This window comes from Toxorhynchites rutilus, chromosome 3 (genome assembly GCF_029784135.1).
Source record: "Toxorhynchites rutilus septentrionalis strain SRP chromosome 3, ASM2978413v1, whole genome shotgun sequence".
NCBI lineage: Eukaryota > Metazoa > Arthropoda > Insecta > Diptera > Culicidae > Toxorhynchites > Toxorhynchites rutilus.
Window position 1 is genome coordinate 214,965,588 of NC_073746.1, and position 26,968 is coordinate 214,992,555.

General features: G+C 38.6%; 3 protein-coding genes and 1 long non-coding RNA gene across 6 annotated transcripts in view; 2 read left to right on the forward strand and 2 right to left on the reverse strand.

The window, feature by feature from the left end:
- Positions 1-1,253: 1,253 nt before the first annotated feature.
- On the reverse strand, positions 1,254-2,474 carry LOC129775652 (mediator of RNA polymerase II transcription subunit 28). Its single transcript, XM_055780634.1, has 4 exons — positions 2,298-2,474; positions 1,851-2,243; positions 1,571-1,793; positions 1,254-1,462 (listed from the first exon to the last, which is right to left on the reverse strand). Exons 1-4 carry the CDS (start codon positions 2,355-2,357, stop codon positions 1,431-1,433), a joined length of 708 nt encoding a protein of 235 aa, XP_055636609.1. The 5' UTR covers positions 2,358-2,474; the 3' UTR covers positions 1,254-1,430.
- Positions 2,475-6,369: 3,895 nt separating this feature from the next.
- Positions 6,370-7,045, forward strand: LOC129774625 (uncharacterized). The gene is made up of 2 exons (XR_008742736.1): positions 6,370-6,573; positions 6,626-7,045. It is a non-coding gene; the product is annotated as an uncharacterized LOC129774625 (long non-coding RNA).
- Positions 6,744-7,270, reverse strand: LOC129774624 (uncharacterized). Its single transcript, XM_055778405.1, has 3 exons — positions 7,222-7,270; positions 7,095-7,163; positions 6,744-7,045 (listed from the first exon to the last, which is right to left on the reverse strand). Exons 1-3 carry the CDS (start codon positions 7,253-7,255, stop codon positions 6,807-6,809), a joined length of 342 nt encoding a protein of 113 aa, XP_055634380.1. The 5' UTR covers positions 7,256-7,270; the 3' UTR covers positions 6,744-6,806.
- Positions 7,271-12,987: 5,717 nt separating this feature from the next.
- LOC129774623 (monocarboxylate transporter 3-like) overlaps positions 12,988-26,968 on the forward strand; it is a 78,453-nt gene continuing 64,472 nt past the window's right edge. Inside the window, exons 1-2 of one of the 3 annotated variants that reach the window (XM_055778394.1) lie at positions 12,989-13,543; positions 13,653-13,886. In XM_055778394.1, the coding sequence (XP_055634369.1) occupies positions 13,722-13,886 (165 nt within the window). In that variant the 5' untranslated portion in view covers positions 12,989-13,543; positions 13,653-13,721. Of the gene's footprint in view, positions 13,887-26,968 lie in introns of all 3 variants that reach the window. The other 2 variants (XM_055778395.1, XM_055778393.1) reach the window with 2 other exon arrangements.

Genomic DNA, 26,968 nt, shown 5'->3' on the forward strand with positions numbered 1-26,968 from the left:
ATATTGAACGAAAATGAGTAATTCAAAACAATTACTTTATTAGAAATACATGTATATAGATATAAATCTTTTCTTGATAAATCGCGAAGGTGAACATACATTGCCCCCAATAAATCCATAATAACAAAACGTCTGAGTGATGAAACCATATGCTCGAGGAAACATATCAATGAAACCAAAAGATATATGAAACTTATTCCTTTTTGTTATGTTTTTTTAATATTTTGGTACTGAGAAAAGAGATCGATTGATCAATTTTAAAACTGTTTGTTATTTTTCTCAAAACAAAAACATGTCTTCTCATCTGACATCACTGATCATACCGAGAAAAACTGACTGAAGTCTCTCCAGTCTACCAAATAAAACATTTCAATGAAACTCGTGTACTGGAATAGAATATTTTGCTCGTCTCGACAGTGACTGAAGCCGAGACGAGACGAGACGAATTGCTCGTCTCCTTTTCTGGAATAGGGCCCTATATACAATTTATTGAAACTGTTTTTGAAATCTCAATAAACTGATTATGTATGAATTGTAGCAGTAAGGAACTCCATATCTCTACGAAAATACGGTACACTCCATATTTTGTGAAATAATACTTTTCTTGAAACAAAAATTAATAAAATAAAAAAATGGAGAAATGTGTTTGGATATGTTCTTGTCAGAATTAGGCCTAGAAACCCTGTCTGTCATTTCTTTCTATAAATAAACATTGCTGGAGTTGTTTATGAAATGTATTTACGTGTTGCTCCCACAATTTACAACAATTTGTGCGAATATGTAAAAGCAGAAAAAAATTATAGATCCAGAAAGTAGAATATTCTTTACTTTAGTCTAGACTCTTTCCCGATCAAAATCAATCACAAACACGAACGAGAATCAAGGCTACCGAATTGTAACAAATCCTAGTTAAACTAAGTAATCCAAATAAAAATATCTAAGTCTAATCTATAAAATACTTTCAAATCAATTTAACTTTATTTTACACATTTTGAATTTTTAATAAAGCCTCTCAGCTACAATGAGCTAGATGCTCACACTATTCAATTCGATTATCCTTTTCCAAATTTGATCAGAACAAAATGTTGAATCTCCACCACACAATACTGTTTTGAGATGCAATTTGTCAAAACTAATTTTAATGTTTCGTTTCTCTATTTTTTTTCTGTTAGTCGCTTCAATTTAGAACAAATACTGCGGCCAAAAACTAAGAGATATCATCAGTCAGATCGAAGAAGTAAATTTCGCTCTGGTTAATTTTTTGCTGCTTTTGTTTTTGTACATTACAGTATGGACTAAATGCGGCATCTAATATATCCGAGGTTATTTCTCTCTCAAGATAACGCATTGCTATGAAACTCGGGAGCATTTCCACGACCGCGACCTCTGCCACGGCCACGACCCCTTCCTCGCCCCCTGCCCCGTCCGCGTCACCTTCGACCATCTCCCATTCCAACTAGATCTGCAAATGAAGACGAATCGTCCAGCAAAAAAAAACAATTTCAATTCACATGTAAACGAGATTCCATTGCGCGATGCTGGATCGATTCACGGACAGTTGTTGGCTCACCTATATTACTAGCCGTTTTCTCCAGATAAGCTAAGGGTCCTTGAAGGTTGGGGTTTTGCTGGAATCCAGGACCTCCAGTTCCAACACCACGGCCTCCACCAGGCTGAGAATAATGCTGTGAATTGGCCCCTATTGGCAGTGACTGCATCTGCTGCTGCATTTGCTGAGCTTGCAGCAATTGCATTTGTTGTTGGGCTTGCATCTGCTGGACTTGCATTGAATTCTAAAAGACGTAAGCTTTGGAACATCAACAAATTCCATCGTTTGTTCGATTAGATACCTGCATAGACATTCCCATCCCAGCTGGCATCATGCTCTGGGCACCAGAGGCTCCTCCTACCAGATTACCACGCATCTCCGGAGGAAGAGCCTGAATGGGTTTGTTGTAATTTTGCTGATCCGAAAGTAAGTTTTTCCATGACTCAATTTTCTCGTAATGCTTCCGAATAAGTTCATCCTTCCGAGCAATCTCTTGCTTTAAGTCGAAATTTTCTTCTTTCAACAGCAGATCTGGTTTCAGTGCAGAAAGCAAGAAACGTTTTTGCAGAAAAAATGCTTCCATTTGACGAGCAAGATCGATGAATTTCAGAGTTGTTTGATCTACTTCCAATTTTATTTCATCTTTATCGACCCCAGTAGCTGATTCTTCTTTTGTCAGAGCATGTATACAAGACTATGGAAAGTGAAAAATTATATTTTCATTATATTCAAAACGTTCATCAATTACCTGGAAGGCCTCTTCAAGCTCGTCGACTAAGTTACCGTTTACATTAGTCGATGAAGTCATGATTTTGATGTTATTTTTAACAAATTTTGGTTGTAATTTCAATACAGAACACCGAATATACTCAACTCAACTCAAAAACTTTTCTGCAGACGGCAGAATCCAAAATAATGCCACGGAATGAATCGAATGAATTGATTATTGCCAAGATAATTATGTAGAGAGGGGAGATTTTCTATTGTTGTCAAATAAATCTAGAGTAACATGTCAAGAGAGTCTATCTCTAAAATTAAACAAACTTTTCATTGCATTATTTGTTTGAGAACTTGAGCATCTTATCATGTTCGGTTCGGTTACGCCCCTTGGGCTGAGGGCACCTTAACATCCAAATATCTTCTCGAACCTCGTTCAGACCAAGACGCGTAGAAGTATATCCTAAGGTGAGGCCGTTTCGTCGGTTTCGTCACTAAGTTGGTTAGGGGAGCGGTACATGAAAACAGTACGGAAGAAAGCAGGAGAATAATTTGCTTGAAGCGTGAAAGAGACAGACTGATCACGAGCGAGCTTTTGCAGAAGCGTATTGTGTTTTGTTTACAAACAAACTTCCTTCCAAGACTTCCAAGATGGCTGAAAAGTGGTTTCAAGACCAAGGCACCTAGAAGTATATCCTAAGTTGAGGCCGTTTCGTCACTAAATTGGTTAGTGGAGCGGTATATGAAAACAGTACGGAAGAAAGTAGAAGGGAAATTATTTGCTTAAAGTGTGGAAGAGACAGACTGATCAGTAGCGAGCTTCGACACTAGCGTATTGTGTTTTGTTTACAAACAAAACACAGTAGACTTTAAAGATGGCTGAAAAGTGCTTTTAGCAAGTTGGCCCACCTTAGGACATACTGCTAGGCGCCTTGGTTCAGACTCCGACCTAGTTTGAGTTCAAAGGATGGAAAGATGATAAAAATAAATAATTGTTTAAGAAAATCTAGTAGGCATAGTTGAGAAGGAAAAATGTAGAGCATAGTGAGAAAAGTAAAAACATTTGCGCAGTGCAGAGAATTTCGAATTTGATTCGATGGAAGCCAAATCACAGTAAGTTACAATTTAAGTTAATTCGACATGCCGAGGTACACTCAGTATCGCATTGGAGGCGATTTTGACCTGCAATTCGCGATAACAGTGTTACCGTGTCGACATCTGGTGGCGGCTTTCAATGTAGCAGTGGAAAATTTCTATAGAAGCAGAAAAAAATAAAAATGATTTTCTCATCTACCGATATTTTCAATTTTGCTGTTGGAAAATCTTTTGGTCGTCGAGGATTAAATGAATTGCTAATCGTTGGTGTTTAACAGGTGAACGATGATGTCTTTAGTGTTTTTAACCTTCCCACAATTATCATCGCCAAGTTTCGAGCCAAACAAATTAATCGTTTTGTTCCTGAAAAATAATACGTTAAAATTGGTGACAATTGCTTAGTGGAAACGTGGTGATTATGAAATGATATTCACGGTTCACGTTACGTTAATCGGTTCTCCATATTTTCATTCCAATTCGTTCAACTGTTCAGGCACATTTTCAATGGGGTAGCATTAGTTTCTATTCATGCCTTTAAAAAGAGAACTGCTTTCTGGTGTACTAATCAAAAACAGAGAATATTCTGTACTTACCTATTAACGTCACCGCAGCAGTTATTTTTTGGACGTGTCTGGAAAATCGCAAAAGAAACTAACAACAAAGAAAAAAGTGCAATGGAAAATTGCACACATAAAATAGCGCACGCGAAAAAATCCTCATGGGTATAAATGTCACACAGAAAAAGTGCAATTTGTTGAATAAATTATTTTTTTCGCAATGAAATTTATTCTGAAGTCAATGAAATGAGGGCGAAGTCCTCATCTAACGAGAATAACGAACCGAGGCGGTCTCAAGCCACCAAGGTGACACAATCCGAGTCGGCCGTACGCGAACTTGTGGTGCACCGATTGTCTGGTTAGTTTGGAACATAGTAGTTAGCTCTGACCGAGCGAGTTGCCATTGACTAGCACACAATGTTCACGAAAAAAACGATACCTACGAGTTTCAGCAATTAGTGTGTTTTGTTATGTTAAATAATTGAATGGGTAAAAGCACAACTTACTTTATCAACCGTCGTTCAGGATCAAGCAAATTGAGTAGCTTATCGGCATACACTCGCTTCGAGGCTGTAAACAGAATAACTTCAAACAGCTGCGAAACATTCTCGAGAAACTCACGACAAAATAGTCGTGTTCGCACGCACACCTTATATATACACTCCCGGGACAGTATCCGCGTTGACGGCATTGAGCTTCGTATTGTGCGATTCACATAGAACGTTACGGAAAAGAACGTCTACGTTCCGTCAACGTTTCGACCAATTCACACATGCAGTCAATGCTTGCAGCATCACCGTCACGTCAAATGTCAAACGAATGATTTATTTAATGTTATTCATGGTGTCGCCACCTACAACAGTTTTAAATTGCAATGCCCTCTTTCGAATCAGCATGCCTAGAATTAGTTCTTATATAGAAAAATTCAATGAAAACCATTGAATTATATTATTTGAATGCTTAAACCCTATAGTCCCGACCCTTATTCAACAATAATAATACACTAGACTATTTTTCTCAGCTAGTCGCGAAAGAATTTGACTGAGACTATGGAACTGGGAGATATGTCGGGGCATAAAAAATGCAACCAAAATCAAAAGCCGAGACACACAGCCCAGACAAAAAACCAATGAACCGTTCCTCTCCGTCAATTATTCTTTTCTACAAATCCTGCCGGTCGTTTTCGTCGGACGTATGCTGATGGGCCGTTGAGCTGCCAGTGTATGTGAATGTTTCCATATGAATTGCATGCTAGAATAACTGACGTAACGTGGCGTAAGGGGACGTGGATGTTGTATGTGAATCGCACTTTTTCGGAATGGGGGAGTCGGCATGACAATATGGGTTTGCAGAAGAAATGAACACACTTCAAAAATAAAAATTATGAATGAGAATTATTTTTCCCAAATCAAATAAGTACTCTATGTAAATGAAAATCACCTTTGCTTGCAAGTAGTGAAAAAATATCATACAAAAATTGTGTCTAAAGAAATTTTTTGGTAATGGTAAGTTTTGGTGATAATATCTAAAAACTCATAGAAAATATATCAAATTAGAGTCAGAACAACGTACTTCTAGCAGGTAAATAACCAAGAAAAAAAATTCATACAAAATTTAGCAATTTAAAATGTGGAGGCGATCTGGCGTAGTGGTAACATCCATGCCTCTCACGCTAAAGGTCACGAGTTCAATTCTCACTCCCGACATTCTTCCAAAAATGGAAGTAGAAGTGACGAACCAGCCAAATGAGTTGAAGTTCACTATAATACAGATAAAAAAAAGCAATTTAAAACTGCCATAGGGCCGACTTATTATTATGATAGAGAATAGTTGGCCTTATACAAACTAATGTCGTATCTAGAACTCTGGACTGAACTCCGGACTGGACCTAGCAAACCAATCCGTCCAAACTATCGGCTGAAAAAAAGTCTGCAGTGTGCGGGGGCCCTAATACAAACTGAACCTACCTCAATTTCCATCCTTCATAGGATTCCAGCTGTATTTCACTTTTACTTTCATCACAGTCGTTTCGTTGCATTCATTCATCAAGTAACACCAACAGTGTTTACATTCGATGTTTTCGTTCGGCCAGGTTCGAACGAAACCATTGATACCTTTTTCGAACGTGTGAATCAGAGCATTCGTACGAAAGCGGATACGGCCGTTAACAAGAATAAGGGTGGTAATTGGCGTCTAAAGACATGAATAAAACCAAAGAACAAATGCGATGCGCAATAAACCGTTCAGCTATTTCTAACGTTTTGTGATGCCTATTGTATTATCCTTGAATTAACACGGATTATTTTTGAAAATAGTATTTTTGTTTGTAAAATTCGCGTTCGCGGACATCCATACCGCAGATAGTCGGTGCTCTACTGTACATCTCAATATTTTCTTTTGTTGAATCTGGCAATCCTGATGCTAACTTGAGATTTTGACATTTAAGAAAATTCTGACATATTTCGGAAATGTTCGGCACTTTGATATTCATTCAATGTTATCATAAATTGCATTGCTTGTAAACATAGTAACTTAATACAGTCACATATCTGTTTCATATAGTTTTAACATGAGATATTCTATGGCGACAATGCTTCGCTTTCCGCTCCTTTTCGGTGGAATGCTAGTGGCCGGCACAATAGCATTTGTTAACAGGTAGAAGCATAACGTAAAATAACGCTTGAAATGAAATATTTTATATTCACAGAGATAAGTTCATGACCGATTTGGAAGAGAAACGTGCGGAACTGCTTCGCGAGGATGAAGAATCTAAGCGTTTGCTGCTCGATTCAATGGAATCAATAAATAAGTTACGCGCTGCGAAATACAATAAATGATCATAACCGCTGTTTTATTTAGTCTCCAAGCGTCTACATTATATCCATTCTTCAATCTTTGCGTATTCTTGCGACGCGTGGATCGTCCGGACGCATCACGACGTAATCCATTTTATAAACGCGATTATCCATGTCGTTACTGTAGTATCTGACTAGGCCGATCGCAGTTAATCCGACTCCAATTACGGCCATAACTGAGGAACCAACCACTTCTGGGATTTCGTTCCAGCCTCTTCTGAAGAGGGCCCGCAAACCTTGGGATGTTTTTGCGCTTGCAGCCATCCTGATTTCTGAAAATTAGTTGATGGTAAATGCGAGTAACGAATAACACAAATATACCAACAAAATTCACGTAATCAGCAGCTCTATCGCCAGAATGTTTTTTTTCAACGCAAGGCAGGATTGATTCTGTCAAAAGTTGTCAAAATGAGAATATCAACAAAAATGAAATATCAATAGAACATACCTAGATTGAAATAAAAAGATGGGAAAAGTAGCATCAAATTTTTTTTGATTATTTCAGTTATAATGTAGGGCGATCACTCCATGAAATTGAAAAGAAATGAAAATTTAAGAGATTTCAAATACATATTACCCAACCCAACCCAACCCAGTTGACATATGGATACACAATCACAGCCATATGTAAATCAAGATGCTCAACTATAGGTGTTTCGTTCTTGACACTTTCAGGACATGACGAGACGTAACTTTCAGAATTATTCACTTTTTGTTCGGGTGTGTGGTTATGATTTCAATGTCAACTCGCTAAGGAAAATAACTGAAGGAAAAAATAAGCAAATATATATTCGTGAAATATAGTGCACAACCTCCTTTTGCTCAAGCCAATTACTTGTAACGGCCCTTTCCTTCTTCTTCTTTCTTTGTTTTTAAGAGGCTTTAAACTTTGCAGTTCATTCGCCTCTATCGGCCCTTTCCGGATCTCCTTCCCGGTATATGCACAGCATTCTCCTCCTCCCTGAGCGAAATCAGTGGAGCCATAATCAGCGTTATTTTCTGTCACCATCGCCGTAAGCTGATAGTACTCTTTTCCCCGCCGATGGGAGCCAAACAGAAGTACATTTTGCTTGGAAAGAAAGGCGAAAAGATATACTAAAAACATCCTTCTGCACTGTTATGATTCGACAATAAAGCGCGAGCAGCTATTTTGCCAACGAATGCATTTGTCACCAAAAGATACGATTTGTTTTGTAAACACATTTGTTTTGTCACGAGCAATGGCCGAACAGCAATTTTGACATTGCGGTCCACCTATAGTACAACGCCTTGATGTAAATCTCCTGCCCACGGCCATAGGCACAGAACCTCCAACATTTTTCAGCTAAATCATAGATCTAAACTTCAACTACATGTAGGAAGCCTAGCTAGAAAGTATGATAATTATATATATCAGAGCGAACATTTATTCATTTCGGTTTATTCATTGCAATGTTGTGACATTGTGGTTATGTGGTCGCGGACTTCGACATAACGTGTCGCATTAGAGGTCAGTTCAATTAGCTAGATGTCGAATTAGATGTAACTTATTGTATATGTTAGTTAGGCGCATCGTATACCCAGCAAACATTAAATCGTATAACTTTGCACATGATAAGTCACATATAATTTCGTATCAAATCACAATCGTATAAAATATCAATCAAAATCTCGATCATATATATCTAAAATCGCATAAAATGCAAAAACACGATTTTCCATGTCATCGATGGATTGAGTGGTAACGTTGTCGTATCAAATTGCATATCAGTCCAAAAAGCATCGCATATCGTTATATACGGCTTTATATGCGTACAAAATATGGCATATACGTATATCGCCTCCACTTTTGTGTGTATATGCTAGTTATCTGCATCATATATCATACAAATGTGTCTTGGTTGTATGTATATCGCCTCCAAATATAGCTATTCATACGACTTAATGTTTGCTGGGTATACCTACCAAAATATGTGGTATATGATGATGTATATGCGCTAGTTATACGATTTAGTGTTTGCTGGGTTTTGTCTATTGAATTTAATTTCTTTATCGTAGAAATTAACCTCTAACGTATATGAGGTGTTCATACACTGTTTGATCGTAGCCAGATATTGGCCACTTTCAGACAGAGAAAATTTGATCAACGTGTACTCATCAAATATATTTGACACGAGACTATAATCAAATATTTAGTTTCTATTCACTTAAACTTTTTTTGACCTGTTCCTCGAATCATGTACAACATATGTTAAATATTCTAGTCATTTTCTTTTCTATATTCGATGTTTGACATTATAGCATCTGTACCAAATCTCAACCAAATATTATCTTTCTAAAAATGTGTCAAATATTTGACCTTTGGTCAAACATTGAACCTTTATATCGTCTATTTTTCTATCATAACATTGCATGACAAATCGCTGCCAATCTAAGAATACGACATGCCGAGGGACCGCTCAGTGTCGCATTGGAGGCGATTTTGACCTGTAATTGGACTAGGATTGGGCGATCTTGGATCTATTTTCAGAAGATCGATCTTTTCCATTTCGATTTCCGATTTTTTGGATCGATTCATTTTTTTCCCTTTATTTATTTAATTAGGCTCAAGTGGATAAAGAACCACCATCAATCAATACATTTACAACAACTATTTGAATATATTATAACTACATAATCACTAACTTAAGTCTAATTAGCTAAAACTACAGTGCAATATAAAAAAATATAATTTATTCCTTCGTTGCCTCGTCGGTATTATCATTGTCTGGAACAGTGCCTGTGGTGGGTCGTAACAACTACATCGCCAGTTGATGTAGCAACGGTATCCTTTGGTAGTGAGTAGCTAAAATATCGCGAACTGGCATGCACGACCCAGCAAACGTTAAATCGCATAACAAGCGTATATATAACATCATATGCCCTAAAATTTGGTTGGCATATAATGCGCTTAACTGGCATATGCATGCAAAAGTGGAGGCCATATACATACATGGCAAATGCTTACCGAATTTGTTTGGATGAATATGCAACTTTGACCGGCTATAATAGCGATTATGTTGGAATTGAATTGCGATCTAATATGAATATATTCATGAATTGTCAAAGCACCAAATACGACTTTTGCCATACTTATATACGATTTATTACAGACATAGAAAAAAACAAATGGCGCAAAATATTTTCGTGAAATCTCGCGTAACTTTTGAAAAGGTCCTATGTAACAAATGTAAACAAATCGAGTTAATGAATGCACGCTATTAGTTTTCAATCATTGAATGTATTACAAAAACAATCGTTCACGTATCTATCTTCTTCATCTTTTTGTCGCCGATACAAAAAATATCCAATGTACAGATTCGAATTTTAAGCACCCGGCTGTTACTTCGGACGCCACTTTCCTCCGACGGCCGAAACGTCCGAAGTAACAAAGCAGTCAAAACAACTCGCAGTCGTACTTCGGTCGTTTTGGAATTTGTTTCTTACAGGTGTTGTTATCGATTTCAGTGCAATTCAACGAGTGATAACAATAGTAATCAGTCTTTAGAACGAAATGCTGATATTTGGATTGTTGTTTATTAGTTAGTTTCAAATTTTTATAGTGCAACCTAATATGTCCAATGTGCAAACGCGGGCAGTCAAAACGTCCAATGTAACATTTTTCGCTCCGAGGCTTCAACCTTAATCTCAAATCACGGAACAATAGTTACGATTGGTTTTACGAAGTTATTCTTGACAGCTAGTGGTGAAAACAGTGATAAAGATTGATAGCTTTTAAGACAATTCGCGAAATAATGTTCGGGTCTTCAACTACGTTTTTCTCGAGTTGGCGAAAATGTTACATTGGACCTTTTCAAAAGTTACGCGAGAAATGTTTATTACAACCTCACGAATCGCCATTTTTATATATGAGTATTTATGTTCGTAGAAATAATAATTGTGTGATTGACTTGTGTTGGGAGTGGAATATGAATGTTTGAAATGCCACAGATTGATGTTTGGTGAAAACTGTTCCGATGTGGGTTCGAACTCCGGTCGTCTGGATTTTCATCCACCAGCTATCTCGCGCGGCTATCTGAAATTTAATTCAACAGCGGTTAAAACTTTCGAGTGCATCATTGACATTTCAATATGATGTAATATGTTCTTTATTAGGATCTAATATGATTTACTGTTTCATGATTTTCTTCAGCATGCAACACGATTTACTACAGTACTGAATCGATTGAAATTATACGCTTATACGACACACAAACTGCATCAGCGTAATATACGCATATGATGCGGATTAAATATATTTTACGACAATGTACAACATAAAACTGATGTTTATTATAACGAATTGCGACTTAATTTGATAATGGCATATAAAATCGAGTTTTTACATTTTATGCAATTTCAAATATACACGATACATACTTTGATTGATATTATATGCGATTATGATTTATTCGGATTTCTTGTAAGACTTGGCACGTGCAAAATTATACGATTTAATGTTTGCTGGGGAGTGTACTCCTTGAGCCTCTAAATCGGCAACCAGTTTTATTCTTTCATTGCAAAATTCATTACATGACCAAACAACGTGCTCGATGTCATGATACCCTTGACCACAATTGCATAAATTGTTAGTAGTAAGACCTATGCGGAAGAGATGCGCATTTAGCGCGGAATGATTGGACTTGATGTCCTGGACATAGTTCTAATAAAATTTCTGTCAAGATCTAACCCTTTAAACCAGGCCTTCGTTGAAACTTTGGGGATAATAGAGTATAGCCATCTCCCGAGCTCATCTCTGTTCCATTGGTTTTGCCAACTGGTGAGTGACTGCTGTCGGGAAATGGAGAAGAATTCCCGATACGCTATTTGTCTTTCAAAAACTGTGCCCTGTATACTACTCATCTTTGCGAGTGTATCCGCTTTCTCATTACCAGGAATAGAGCAATGGGAAGAAATCTAAATGAAAGTGATTTGAATACTGGATTGATTCATTGTACCCGAAAAAAAACGTGAAGATCGATCTTTTTCCTTAGATTTTTTCTCAGAGTTGCTTTTTTCCCAGTGTACATTAATTTTAATCTCACAACCTAACAAATTTTATAAACATAATGTCAACATTTGGATTGTTTCAAGGATGTCAAATAAGTAACAGTGAATAGGGTTGGGCGATCTTGGATCGATATTTAGAATATCGATCTTTTCTTTTCGATCTTTCCGATCTTTTTAATTGAAGGAAAGAAATTGTAATTTTTTTCTCAGTGAACATTGATTTTAATCTCGTCAAAAACCACCTGATTAATCCCTTTTGGGTCCCTTTCAAGGCTATCAAATAAGTGGTCGTAAACTTAGGAGAAGCAGTTTTGTAAGTATGGTCATCACAAAACAAGTGGTCACAAGTTATATTTACACCATCACATTCACTAGGCTGGCAGTAAAAATTGTGACGAAACTGGATGTTGACATCACTAAGACTTCGACTAAATGGCAGAAGAATGACACGATTGGATTAAACGGGATTCTTATCAGCGGAGTTCTGGATGTATATCAGTTGTTGAATTTCTATTCCGGTTCAAGATGAATGCTCTGGAAAATATTTTTTTCTGGGCTTTCAATTTTTTTGTGACCTTCCTTCTGAGAATCATAAGAGTCATAATGAAATGCATTTGATGTTTAAATAGAAATGTAAAATGTTTATTCTATGTTTAAAGAAAAAAACAACACTTATATAGAACAAGTAAATAAATTTGAAAAAAAGGCATTCGATTTTTCAAAAATCGATTCAGCAAAGATCGATTGTTTGGTACCGATTTAATAAGTGAATCAATTCCGGCGTCATTTAGGAAATCAATCCATCAAGAACGATCTTTTTCTGAAGATCACCCAATCCTAAATAGGACATTCGCGAAGACAGTGGTACAGTGTCGCATCTGGTGGTGACTTTTAGTGTTGGGACATAATCGATGTTTTCAAAAATGTTCAAACAGAGGTAAAAATGTCCAATTAAACGTGTCGCATTACAGGTCTGTCCAATTAGCTAGATGTCGCATTAAATGTAACTTACTGTATTTCAATTTTGTGAATCATTTACGAATTGGCCCTCTTTCTGCCCATAGCAAAGAAAGTGATGCTAGCTTTAGCAAACACATTTACGAAACAAGAACATTCCCATGTTGTTGTGGTCTTCTGGTTTGTGGTGTATTTGGATCAATATAACAACAATAAACGTCAAACATTCATGCAAAACATAATTGAAGCACGGCAACACAAATTACAAGCGATTTAGCATAACAAGATGTAGTACGGTTTATGTATCGTAGTGATACCCCAAACGAACAGTGCATAAAATATCTATTCATAACAATGATTTGCTCAAACTGTGATGTGATGTTTTATTTATAATTTAATCGATATGTGATATTCCTTGTTTTATTGTTGTGATACTCCCAGCTTGACAGCTAAACTGAGACTGGAATGTATTCTGGTGTCTCGCAATTACATGAAAATGCTCGCCAAATCTGTTTGATAATGGAAAGTTTCTGTTTGCCTGGAAAATCAAAGTCTGTGGAATTCTATACAAGATTGCTGTTGATAGACGTGATAAGGAACAGGACGATTGTGAAGGTTTTGCTGATATCCCCGAATATCCTGAATGTAGGCTAAACCAATGTCAGTCTCAGTGGTCATGTGAAAGCTTTTCTATTATTGCATCAAAAACAGTGCAACAAAAATCGCTTTGCTATCGATTTTTGCTGTGTGGCGCTAAGAATGGTGGCAGGCTGTCTGCATGTGTGGTAGTGTACAGTATCCTTGCAGTGATTTTTCAGTATTTTTCGTATGTTTTCACTGTCAACTATTGACAGCAATATGTAGCCAACATTTATTTATTTGAATAAAAATCAGGGCTGTTCGGTATGAGTGACAGAATGGACGGCTGCCATTGCTAGTTTGATATGTAAAAAAATAAAATGGATGTGCCAGTATCCTTCAGCTAAAATAACCGAGTGTGGTAAGAATACAGTTGAAATCCATCAGTCCTATATCGTGAAAATGGGACAGGCATCGAGTCAGAACGACGATGCTGAACCCAACCAGGAAGACGACGAAATCATCCCAATGAATGAGGATCGTTTTCTGGTAAGCTTTTATTCATTCATTCATGTTTTGTACTATTAGAAGTATCGAGCTTTTTGTTGTGTGTGTATTGTACTCAAAAATATATTTTCGGAGAATCAATCGATCGTTGCTTTTTCACGCGCTTTTGCAGAAACAGCTAACATGAACACGCCTCCACATATTCTAATTGGAAAAAAGCTAAGAATCTGTGACTTTAAACCTTGGAGAAGCTTTTACGATACCGTTGATTAACGATGTTGGCGCCACCTTATATGCATTTCAAATACGCTCTTAGGGAAACATGAATGTATGGTGTCCGTAAACTTAACCGTTTAAATGTTATAGACGCGGTTGATTTTCATGCGAGCTCCATGACGAGCTCCAACAGGATATGCAAATGTGAAGGCTAGATTCTTAGGCTAAAGCTGGGCTCATAATTTGCGCTGACGACATTAACGACTTTGTATAATTATTACGGATAATTTTCATTCTAATATAGTAAAAAGTACTAAAAACAGGAAGTAGGTTATATATGTTGTATAACCGCAAGGTTGACGTAGTACTGTCGTTGGTTTAGTGATCATTTGTGTTATGTTGAATCTGCATCAAATTTCAATTAATGGATGAAAGAACACATATACAGCCATTTCATGCCAAACCAATATAGTGTTTCTCAGAATTTCGTGAAATGTGATAGTTTTGTTTCTTATCGCGAAATATTAGACGCATATAATGATCATTTCGGTTTTAGGGTGGTTCAAAAAATCTGTTTTTTTTTCCAAAAATGATTTTTATTCAAAAATTCATAACATTTGAACTACTGGACCGATTTAGGTGAAAGCCAATTACCTGGTCTTTTTTGAAAAAAAATACTACACTTGTAAAAAAAATAATTTTGTTCTTGTGATAATTGACTGCATTTTATTTTTTTACATGGTCTCGGGATAAAGGGCGAAACATTTTTCAAAATATTTTTTCCTGAAAGCTTTTTTACATAACATATCAAAAAATCAGAGATGTGCGGTTTTTCGTTTTTAAGTTATGATTTTTCAAAGTTAACATGTTTTCAGTTTTCGTTCAATATTCCTATGCGACTAGTCTAAATATATGCGACTAGCATCCAGTTTTCTCGCAAGTATAGATTATTTTCAAAAAAGACTAGCTCATTGGCTTCAATTCAATATGTAGATTATCTGAATCGGTTTGGTAGTTCAAACGTTATGACTTTTTGAAAAAAGGGGAAAAATGATTTTTCGGACCATTGGTTAACTTTGAAAAAGCATATCTCAAAACCGAAAAATAACACATCTCTTTGATTTTTGGATATGTTATGTATAAAATCCTCAAGAATGCTTCCAAGAAAAAATATAAAAAAAATATAGCGCCCTTGGTCCCGAAACCATATAAACTATAAAAAAAAAGGCACAGGAGGGTTGTGTCCGAGACACGACCGCATAGTTGACGTAGGATTCCGTTAGGCTATCTGTTGATTTTGGATATGTTGGAAAAATTACATAGGTAAACTCCGTTTTGTTTGGTTGTTCGGTATTGTTTGTTCACTCCACAAGTGTTTACCGAGTGATGATGATAGAAGGATGGTCAACAGTTCTGGATGGTGTGTATCAGATGCCGAAGTGGAACGAGATATGCTGAAAATTACTAACTTTTCAATTTTCACTTCCAAAATGTTACTTAATCTCACTAATTCAGATGTTCCACTACTATATTCTGTACTAAATTTTCTCATCTTTCAAATGAAGGCGACAGAATTGGCTTACGTCTAGTACTTTTCAGTGTAGAGCCAGTTTAAGGCAACAGAGTCCGAAACAAAACAAAATGTTCTATAGCTCAGTCATTGTTGAAATTCGAACATACACGTAGAAGGATCTTTTCATCAAATATGATCATCTATCATCTCCTGAGAGATTCTGGGGAAAAATATATTCATGTGAGAAAGGTGTTTTCTGGCTTTAGGGGGATTAATCAAAAATTAAATTCTTCTTTTATTTTCAATAAACCAAAAATATATGCATAAAAACGAATAAAAAAACTTTTTTTTGATTCGATTATATACAGTGAAAAGAAATCGGAAACTGTATATAATCGAATCCACACTGTATAAGATAATTACCAATACCGTACACAATTATCAATTTTTCTCATCAGTAAAAACTTGTTACTTTAATATAGACTTTAATTTTTCTCGCAGTATAAACTTCCCTTGGGTGAAAATGAACACAACAAAACAGACAGCTTAAAACGAACTACCCGTTCTCGGGCGGGAACACACCTCGTATCACTCATCTTACATGCAATATAAAAATGTCCCCGACTTGCATATATTTGCCATGCCGAGTTCACCCGGGTACCTTGGTTTTAATATCTCTGTTAGGGAACACTTTTCGGTGGGAACAAAAGCTCCCCCTACTTTCATGTATTTGCAATGTTGATTTCCCCCAGGCACCTTGGTTTAGATGTCTCTGTTAGGGAACATATTTCGGTGGGAGCAGAAGCTCCCCCTTCTTTTATGTATTTTCAATGCCGATTTCCTCCAGGTTGCTTGGTTTTAATGTCTCTGTTAGGGAACCGACGCATGTGTCGTCAATTTCGACCAATCAAAAGAGAGTATTTCCGATAGGAAAGGGATTGAGATTTTTCAATTGTTCGATAGTTAGTTTCATGACATACATTATTTTCATCAATATAAAAAATTGTTATGGAGTGCCGAAATCGATTGACGCAAAAAATTCATCAATCCATCATGAAATGACTGAGTAATAAGCGTTTGAAATTGGACAATTTTCACGATGTGCTCGATTTTCGATTTTCAATTTGTACCCCAATATGTTCCCGAAAGACGTAATCCTACGTCAAAAGACGGGTGGGTAATGTCGGAGATATAACCGGAGTGACGTAGGACTATACAAAGGGGACAGCTTTTGTTAAATATATATTTTAAATATATTGTTTTATTTTCTTCTCCTACGTGAATACCTACCTATCTACCTGAAAAATGGATTAGTTTACTGTTTACTCTTTATGAATATGTTGATGGTTCTGAAAAGAACCTTTGGTGTTGTGATTTTGTTATCACTCGATACTCCCATCTTGTTCGGTTAAACCTTCCTGTTTAGTTGTAAAATTTCTTCCCATCCGTAAATTACATTTAATGCGACGTGCCGGAGAAACACTTTGCCACTCACTGAAACTAATTGTTGCCTTGATGAGCGCCGAACCGAAGCTGCTCTGTTCTTGATGTGGGTTTTCTAATTGTCGTGAGCAGCTTTGCAAGCCAACTCGAGCACTCCGACGGCCGAAACTCTATAATCGCTGTTAGGTATACTGGTGCTCCGGCACCAATCCGTTCGGCCTAGTTACCCTTGCGGAGCAATCAGTGAATGCGGCCAACAGGGAACTGGAGACCTGCACGGTTCGAGTGAGACTTTGCCTTTCCTTTAACTTGTCCTCCTTTGTTACGTCCACGATGCCGATGCCGTACAACCACACGGGTTTACGGTTTGAAAGAAAATAAGATATTTTTTTGGGGTCCGCCTGTTTTATACTCTAGCGGTACACACTCACAGGATAGAGACAAATCGGCAGACTCAGCCAGAGGGGCGAGTCCAACGAGACGAACGAATGAGCGTTAAAAGGGAGCGATGGCAAAACAATACATTCATTACGATTTGTTCGCTCATTGGATTCACATGCAGGCTAAAAAGGGTCCTTTTCAGGATCACAAAATTATCTTCAATCTAAAGAGTTTATTGTTTTGTTATCACTCGATATCCCCATCTTGTTCGGCTAAACCTTTCTGTTTAGTGATTGCATTTGCCACTCGCCACAGCTTTCACAGTTGGAAAATTTCTTCCCATTCAGCTTGTGACATATTTTACAGTAAATTACATTCAATGGCACGTCGCATTACCACCACTCAGTATCGAATTGGAGGTAATTTTAACCTGTAATTGAACATTTGTGATGATAGTGGTACAGTGTCGACTTTTAATGTGGGGTCATAATTTGGACCCCGAACTCTATGTTTACAAAAATGTCCAACTAAATATGTCGCATTACAGGTCCGTCCAATTAGCTAAATGTCGAGATAAGTGTAAATTACTGTACTTTCACTAGAAGCAATTTAAGAATTGGTGAAAATCAATAAGCTCAGAACAACTGACAAATTCACATACTCATCATATCCTGGCAAACAAATTATGAAAAAATCAATTTGTGTTTTATTATTATTTTGGATATTGTTTTAGAAAGCATTGAACTGTATTTCCTAAACCCTTTTTTGGGAGGTTTAATGGCCCTGAAAAGCGCCTTGTTTTATGGAATGGTTCCAATTTAGAAAACTTAGTACTCGTGGTTTTGAAAAAAACCATTTCGAACGCCCTCGATGCCGCCTTGTTCTGGATTTGCCACCAAAGCAGTTTGTATAAAGAACAAACTTTTTTCTTCTGCTACCTGATTCCGTTTTGCGATTGCGTTTGCCACTCGCCACTCGCTGCAACTGCCTGTTGTTGTCTTGATGTGTTCTGTTCTGAATGCGGTTTTTCTTATCGTCGCGAGTAGCTTTACCAGCCAACTCGATCACTTCGGCGGCCGAAACTATATAACGCCGGCTAGGTGGACTGGTGCACTGGTACTAACGCGCTCGGCCTAGCTACCCTTGCAGGGAACTCCAGATCAACACGGTTCCAGCGGGATTTTGCCTTTCCCTTCACTTTTCCTCCTTTACCATGTCCAGACATGGCTGCTTGGGTTGGTTTGTTGATGTGTTGTGATGCGAACCGATGTGGTGTACGGTTTGAATGAGAATGATCGTTACGGCAGCGGAGCGGGGATTTTTAAGCTGACGGCTGGCTCGAGAATTACGCATGTGTGAGACTGCGACCAATGTTTCGTTCATTTTTTTCTTTTTCCTTTCCAATCGTGCTTCATTCTATTTCGCTGCTGCTCTGGTTGCCCGTTTTGGTCGGTACGATTTGAGGAGCACAAAATGGACCAATCAAAAATGGGAACATAGTGCATTTTGACAATGCTTGATATTTCACAAGTATTCAATTATTTATCTCAAGAAAAATGAAATGTTATTCGTTATGATAGATACGTAGATATATTTCCTATCAATTGATGGAAAAACCTTTGCGATCTATTGAGAAATGCTCGAGTTATAAGCGTTCCAAATCTTGCATTTTTCCCTACTTGTTCAGTGCCTAGATTTTCATTTCACTCCCTATATCTTCCGGTTAGACGTAGTCCTACGTCAAAACAAATACAATCAATAATTATGAAAAATAAATTCTAATTTTTTGAAAGTTCAGTATATATTCGAAAAAGGACCAGCTAGTTGACTTTAATTTGGTATATCGATCATCTGAATCGGTCCAGTAGTTCAAGTGTTATGAATTTTAAAAAAAAGTAATTCTTGGAAAAATTGGGAAAAACTGATTTTCGAAATGGTCACCCCAACGAAAAATAAATAAATAAATAAGGGTCTAATATTTTGCAATAAGAAACAAAACGACCACTTCTCACGAAATTCTGAGAATCACTATATCGGTTTGGCATGGAATGGCTGTATAACAACATTTAGAAAGCAATTTCACTGTATACTATAAGAAAAAAATGAAAACATGTTCAATTAAGGTTTATTTGAAATAACTATATCGGATAACGAAGATAGCGGATCGAAGTGTCGGTACAGTCCTATAAATATATATTAATATATTATTGGTGTTTGCATGTTTACACAAAATTTTACGGTGCGGTAGAAGTCAAATTGCTTGAGCTACCAGAAAGTGTCACCAATAAACAAGTTGCTAATTTTCTTGCCGAGTACGGTGATGTTATTAGTGTTCGTGACCTACTATGGGATGACCGTTTCAGCGTCTTTGGTGGTATTAAAACTGGAGTTCGTGTTGCTCGAATGGTAGTCATGAAGAACATACCATCCCTCGTGACGATCCAGGGCGAAGAAACTGCAGTGGGTTATAAGGGGCAGCGGCAGACCTGTCTACACTGCCATGAATTTGCACACATTGGTATTCCATGTGTGCAAAACAAAAAACTGTTGGTACAGAAGCTCGCAGCAGACCTGTCGTATGCAAGCGTGACGAAGAGTAAACCATCTCAACCACAAGAGACTAAACCATCCAACCAACGTAAACTGTCATCAGTTTCCTCAACACGGATAACGAAAGACCCGCGTGTAGACGGATCAAGCGATATATCGGGTCAAAAATTAAATCTCCTTCGAGTAAGTGAGACACAAGATACATGTTCACAACCACAACAGAATAACACGATGCCACCCCCCGCTGCCCCTGCGACAACGATCAATTCCACAACACACGCTGTAGTACAACTCTCGCCAATCACGATCTCGAACGCCATCACATCGCATCGCAGACCCGATGGCAACGAAACGGATGGCTCGCAAACATCTCAATCCTCGAACACTCGACGCCTGCGTAGACATCCGCCGGGCAAGAAAATGCGTCACTCCGTAGAAAATATCAGTATCAGCGATCACGAACACGTCAGAATCTCCGACGAAGAAATATTATAAGAATGGAGAACGTCAGCTGTAATATTGCAACGATAAACATCAACACCATCACCAACCAAACCAAGTTAAACGCCCTTCGCACATTTGTTCGCTCAATGGAGTTGGATATTGTGTTTCTACAGGAGGTTGAAAACGAACAGCTCGTCTTGCCCGGCTATAACGTTGTCTGCAATGTCGACCATGCGAGGAGAGGAACGGCAATTGCTCTGAAAGATCACATCAAATTCTCACACGTAGAGAAGAGCCTGGACGGCAGACTACTCGCACTCCGTGTGCACAACACTATATTTTGTAATGTGTATGCTCCATCTGGTTCTGTTCTTCGGGCAGAAAGAGAACGCTTTTTCAACAACACCATCGCTTATTATCTTCGTCACCATACCGACCATACTATCTTAGGTGGCGATTTCAACTGTGTTATCCGACAATGCGATGCGACTGGACAAAACTCGAGTCCAGCTCTCAAAACAACCGTTCAACAGCTACATCTGCATGATGTGTGGCAGCAGCTTCGTCCACGAGAGATGGAGTACACATATATCACACACAACTCGTCGTCCAGGCTCGATCGGCTCTACGTAAGCGATGGTCTTCGAGAACAGCTGAGAACAACAGCTGTTCATGTATGCTGTTTCTCGGATCACAAAGCAGTCACCGCGAGAATTTGCCTTCCTCTCCTTGACAAAGCGCATAGTCGTGGTTTTTGGTCCCTCCGTCCCCATCTCCTGACTACAGAGAATATAAACGAGTTCCAAATTCGGTGGCAGTATTGGACTCGCCAACGGTGGAATTATCCATCATGGATGGAATGGTGGCTGTCGTGCGCAAAGCCTAAAATAAAGTCATTTTTCCGATGGAAGTCCAAAATAGCTTTCGACAACTTTCATCAGGAACAACAACGTCTGTATCACCTACTACGGCAAGCGTACGATAGCTATCAAAACAACCATGCCATGCTCACCACTATCAATCGGTTAAAAGCAGAAATGCTAGCACACCAACGATGTTTTTCCGAAATGTTCGTGAGAATAAACGAAACCTTCATTGCTGGTGAGCCGTTATCGACCTACCAGTTGGGCGAGCGTGTGCGTCTAGTGATCCCCGACTTTTGAAATTAATCGTTCATCAGCTAATCGAATAGTTTTCAGCAGTTTGTTATTCGATACGATTAATCGGCCCAAATAATCGATTAATCGATTAATCGTCACACTGAGAGAAATAATTAGTTAGATTAATATTTCTCTTTTGTTAGAAAGTCATATGGAATCAAAAAAGTGTTCATTCCGCCTGAAAATCAATTATTATCTTTTACTCATTCCTAAAGTCGTAAACGAAGCTCAATTCACGTTGACGGCATTGAGCTTCGTTTACGAACTTAGGGGAGCGTCAAAGATAATGATTTGTTTTCAGGATAAAACTGCATCGGCCGTACGTTTTTTCCTCTGAGTTTGGATCGATTAATCGACGTAAATTATTCGTTCGCTTCGATTATTGATTGTGCAGTATTCGTTCGATTAATAATCGATTTCTGTAGGAAGTATTCGATTAATCGATTAATCGAACGATTATCGGGGATCACTATGTGCGTCGAAAAACCGTCATCGAGCGTTTGCGAAATGAGAGAGGCGAAATTATCGGAGATTCTACTTCGATACAGAATCACATGGTCGAATATTTCACGAATCTTTACGCACCAGGGCATGTAGAAGAGGGAGAAGGAGGCTCTTTCCAATGTGACAGAATCATCCCCGAGCAGGATGCCGGAAACGAATCCTGTATGAATGACATTACCACTGCTGAGATGTTTTCAGCCATCCGCACAAGCGCATCGAAGAAATCACCTGGGCCAGACGGGCTGCCGAAGGAATTTTTTCTGCGTACATTCGATGTAATACACCGTGAGTTAAACCTTGTCATCAATGACGCAATCAGGTCAAACTTTCCATCCCAGTTCGTCGATGGAGTGATCGTGCTGGTCAAGAAGCGAGGCGGGGGAGACGACGCGCACTCCTACCGACCAATCAGTCTGATAAACTACGACTACAAAATTCTCTCTCGTATTTTGAAACGGCGGCTTGAAAATGTGCTTCAAGCCCATGGTGTTTTGACTGGTTCGCAAAAATGCTCAAACGCGGAGCGCAATATCTTCCAAGCAACACTAGCTTTGAAAGATAGAATTGCACAGCTGAAAGCAAGCAGACAGAAAGGGAAGCTGATCTCTTTTGATCTCGATCATGCTTTCAATCGAGTGGACCATGAATTTTTATTTAACACGATGCGAGCTTTGGGATTCAATTCAGCGTTGGTGAACTTGCTTTCGCGTATAGCAGCAACCTCTTCCTCCCGCTTGCTCATCAACGGACATCTCTCCGCTTCGTTTCCAATCCAACGATCTGTTCGTCAAGGGGATCCGCTCTCGATGCATCTTTTCGTGCTCTACCTTCATCCTCTTCTGCGGCGATTAGAACAAGTGTGTGGAGCAGATCTAGTTATCGCTTACGCAGATGACATCAGTGCCATTGTATCCAGTGTCGATAAGCTCGATGCAATGCGAAACTTATTCCGGCGTTTTGAAAGAGTGGCAGGGGCACGCCTGAATGAAAACAAAACCATCGCAATCAACGTCTGCTGCGTAAACGATCCGATAAATGTTCCGTGGCTTCGCACAGAAAACACCGTTAAAATTCTTGGAGTGTTTTTCGAGAATTCGATACGGTGCATGATGAAGACGAATTGGGATCTACTTGTGACCAGCTTCTCGCGCTTAGTATGGCTGCATTCATTACGCAGCTTATCGTTACACCAAAAGGTAACGCTGCTAAACATTTTTATTTCGTCAAGAATGTGGTACATGGCAGCAAATTTGCACCCAATGGCAGTTCACGTGGCGAAACTGACGGCCACTATGCGAAGATATCTTTTCCGTGGTACATGTGCAACCATTCCAATGGAGCAACTAGCGCGTCGACGGGAGGATGGTGGCCTCAACCTGCAATTGCCAGCGTTGAAATGTAAGGCGTTGCTTATCAACCGTCACTTACACGAAATAATTTCCCTTCCCTATTATAATTCCTTCCTCTCCCAAACAAACGTCCCCCCTTCAGATCTTCCCTGCCTAAAGCTCATCCTGAACCACTTCCCAACTTTCCCCTTCCAAATTCGACAGCAGCCTACCGCCAGTCTCATCCATCGATTCTTCGCCGAACGAACAGCAAAACCAAAAGTTGAAACAGCGAATCCTACAATTAACTGGCCCCGGGTGTGGAAGAATATCACTGCTCGGGACTTATTACCTTCACAACGCAGCATTCTATATATCTGGACAAACGAAAAATTTTCACACCGACGACTGATGTTTGCTATGAGAAGAACGGACAATGAAATGTGTTTACACTGTTCTGCGAGTATTGAGACAATAGAACACAATTTTTTCGGCTGCTCGAGAGTACGAGACGCTTACAATGTGCTACAGCAAAAGCTGCAAGTGGTAACTGGCAGACAACGAATTCTTCAATTCGACAAGCTCCTTCGGCCCTCACTGGAGGGGATAGCAGCGAATGAAAGAACTCTAATAATGAAATTGTTATTGATATATATCACCTTCATTGATAACAGCAATGATAGGATTGATATAGATGAATTAAAATTTAATTTTGAAGTCGAGGTTTAAAACAATTATGTAAATAATTTTTAATGAACAAATAAACGACAAATAAACGTATTATTGAAAAAAAAAATCGATGCAATATGGTCTGGTTGACCAGCACTTCTCCAATTTTGATGAAGTCAAAAATTGGATTGATTCGTGGTTAGCCGAGAAACCGGCCGATTATTTCCGCAAAGGGATCCGTGAATTGCCAGAAAAATGAGAGAAAATTGTGACCAGCGATGAGCAATACTTTGGATATTAAATTTGTAACCATTTTTGCAGAATAAAGCATTAATTTTTGGAAAAAAACCAAGAAACTTACCGGTATTCCTATTACAAAAAAAAACATTTAAAGGTCAATCAAGAGGATTGTTCGACTGGCTATGTGTACTTGGTCCGCACTGACTGATCAAAAAAATATTTTTCAGATAAAGCGGACAGAACTATAAGTCGGGCTCTGCATGTTTTTGCATTTTGGGGCATTAGGGAAGACCAAATTCCTCAACGGGCTTGTCACACTCCAGTTCTAAAAAAATGTTTGATACACGAAAGTTGAACTCAATTTCAAAATGAAACTGTAATATTTTAATAATTTTTTTAATCATCAAATATCTCAGAAACACGATAGAACCGACAAGATCGTCAATTTCGCAGTAAGTAATTGGCTCTTCACCATCTGCTTCTTCCTCGGAAGTACAAGATTCTGCAGAAAAATGTTTGATATCGAAGTCGGAGTCATTGATTTATTCTGGAAATGTTTGTTTTCCGTCATTTACATTGAAGATTGACAATTTTCAATTATGTGTTTAGTCAGAGTGAACCAAGTACAATTCTTGATTTTCCAAGAAAATTATATTTTAACGACAAACGGGTTAGGGTGACTTTGAAAAAGAGTACTTGAAGTCAATGAGAGACCACGGCTGCATTTGAATTGGATTATGAAAAGTGTAGTAATTACAACTTCAGTCACTGACACTTAGTCCAACTGTCTGAACAAGATATATTAATATATTCGATCAACTTTTCAACAACTATGAATTGTCTGAAAAGCATGTACTTTGATGTACAATATCAGTTACTTTTCCGTGTTCATTGAAGGACAAAGGGAAGTGTCTTCTGATGCGGAGAGATCCAATATTTCATTGGAAATTCTTTTCATTTTCTGGATGGCAGGAAAACGCGGCTTTTTTCTAGTCGTTTTAGAAACGCACTCTGACCGCCTCTATTATCAGTTTTTGCTGATCAGATCAGTGATAAATTTATGCCATAAACCTGGCTATTAGTGTGATCTGATAAAAGTAGAATGTAGGCTAAAAATTCTTGATTGTTTGCTACAATTAACGTATTTCTCCATGTTTTGTGATTTAGTCCGGTCTGGCCCAACACCGATCATATGAGAGGGTAAGACGAACAGGTAATGCAATAGGCAATAAGTAGAAGTTCGTCGCTCCCAAAAGAAATAGGGTAAATTATGTTGGTTTATCCGATTTTGGGTGTGTTCACGCAACTAGTAAATGCAAATCGTTTTTCTTCACGTAAATGTAATCAAGGCGGGTTTGGATTTGCTGAAATGCACCAAGTCTCTAATTGCTGATAATACCATAAGACGTTCAAATTATCCAATTTTTTTATGTTTTTTAACGATTCTTTTCAAAGAGAACTCATGATCATGGTTTATCCGGTTTAAAAAATCACCATTTTTGAAAACGAAGATATTCTCAGGTAGATTTCTCATTGTTCTAAGTTTATTGTCATCATATTGATCCATTCATAAATTAGGCTTTCTTCAGAATAAAGGGTGTGTCACATCAAATTGCATCACGGAAAAAACACTGTAGAAATTCGCCCAGTAGACCGATCCTTTTGAAAATTTTAGACAGTAAAATAAAAACTATTGAACAACTTTTGGCATTTTCTTTTTATTCCTACTTCGAGCCCAAGCCCGTATGCTCGCACCTTCCTCTTTACCCCGTCCATAAGGTTCTGTACAACGTCAGGTTGTAGTTTTTTTTTAACAAAAATCCATTTTCTCTTGAAGTCCGCCTCCGATTTGACAACTTTTGGGTTCTTCCGGAGGGCCTGCTTCATAATCGCCCAATATTTCTCTATTGGGCGAAGCTCCGGCGCGTTGGGCGGGATCATTTCCTTTGGCACGAAGGTGACCCCGTTGGCTTCGTACCACTCCAACACGTCCTTTGAATAGTGGCACGAAGCGAGATCCGGCCAGAAGATGGTCGGGCCCTCGTGCTGCTTCAATAGTGGTAGTAAGCGCTTCTGTAGGCACTCCTTAAAGTAAACCTGCCCGTTTACCGTGCCGGTCATCACGAAGGGGGCGCTCCGCTTTCCGCATGAGCAAATCGCTTGTCACACCATGTACTTTTTGGCAAACTTGGATAGTTTCTGCTTGCGAATCTCCTCCGGAACGTTGAATTTGTCCTCTGCGGAGAAGAACAACAGGCCCGGCAGCTGACGAAAGTCCGCTTTGACGTAGGTTTCGTCGTCCATTACCAGGCAATGCGGCTTCGTCAGCATTTCGGTGTACAGCTTTCGGGCTCGCGTCTTCCCCACCATGTTTTGCCTTTCGTCGCGGTTAGGAGCCTTCTGAACCTTGTATGTACGCAGGCCCTCCTGCTGCTTGGTCCGCTGGACGAATGAACTTGACAAATTCAGTTTATTGGCGACATCCCGGACCGAACTTCTCGGATCACGTCTAAACTGCTTAACTACGCGCTTGTGATCTTTTTCACTGACGTAGCATTCATTTTTGCCGTTCTTCACCTTCCGGTCGATGGTTAGGTTCTCGAAGTATCGTTTTAGTACTGTGCTGACCGTGGATTGGACACCGGAGTTGTCATATCGGGACCGATGTCCCGATAT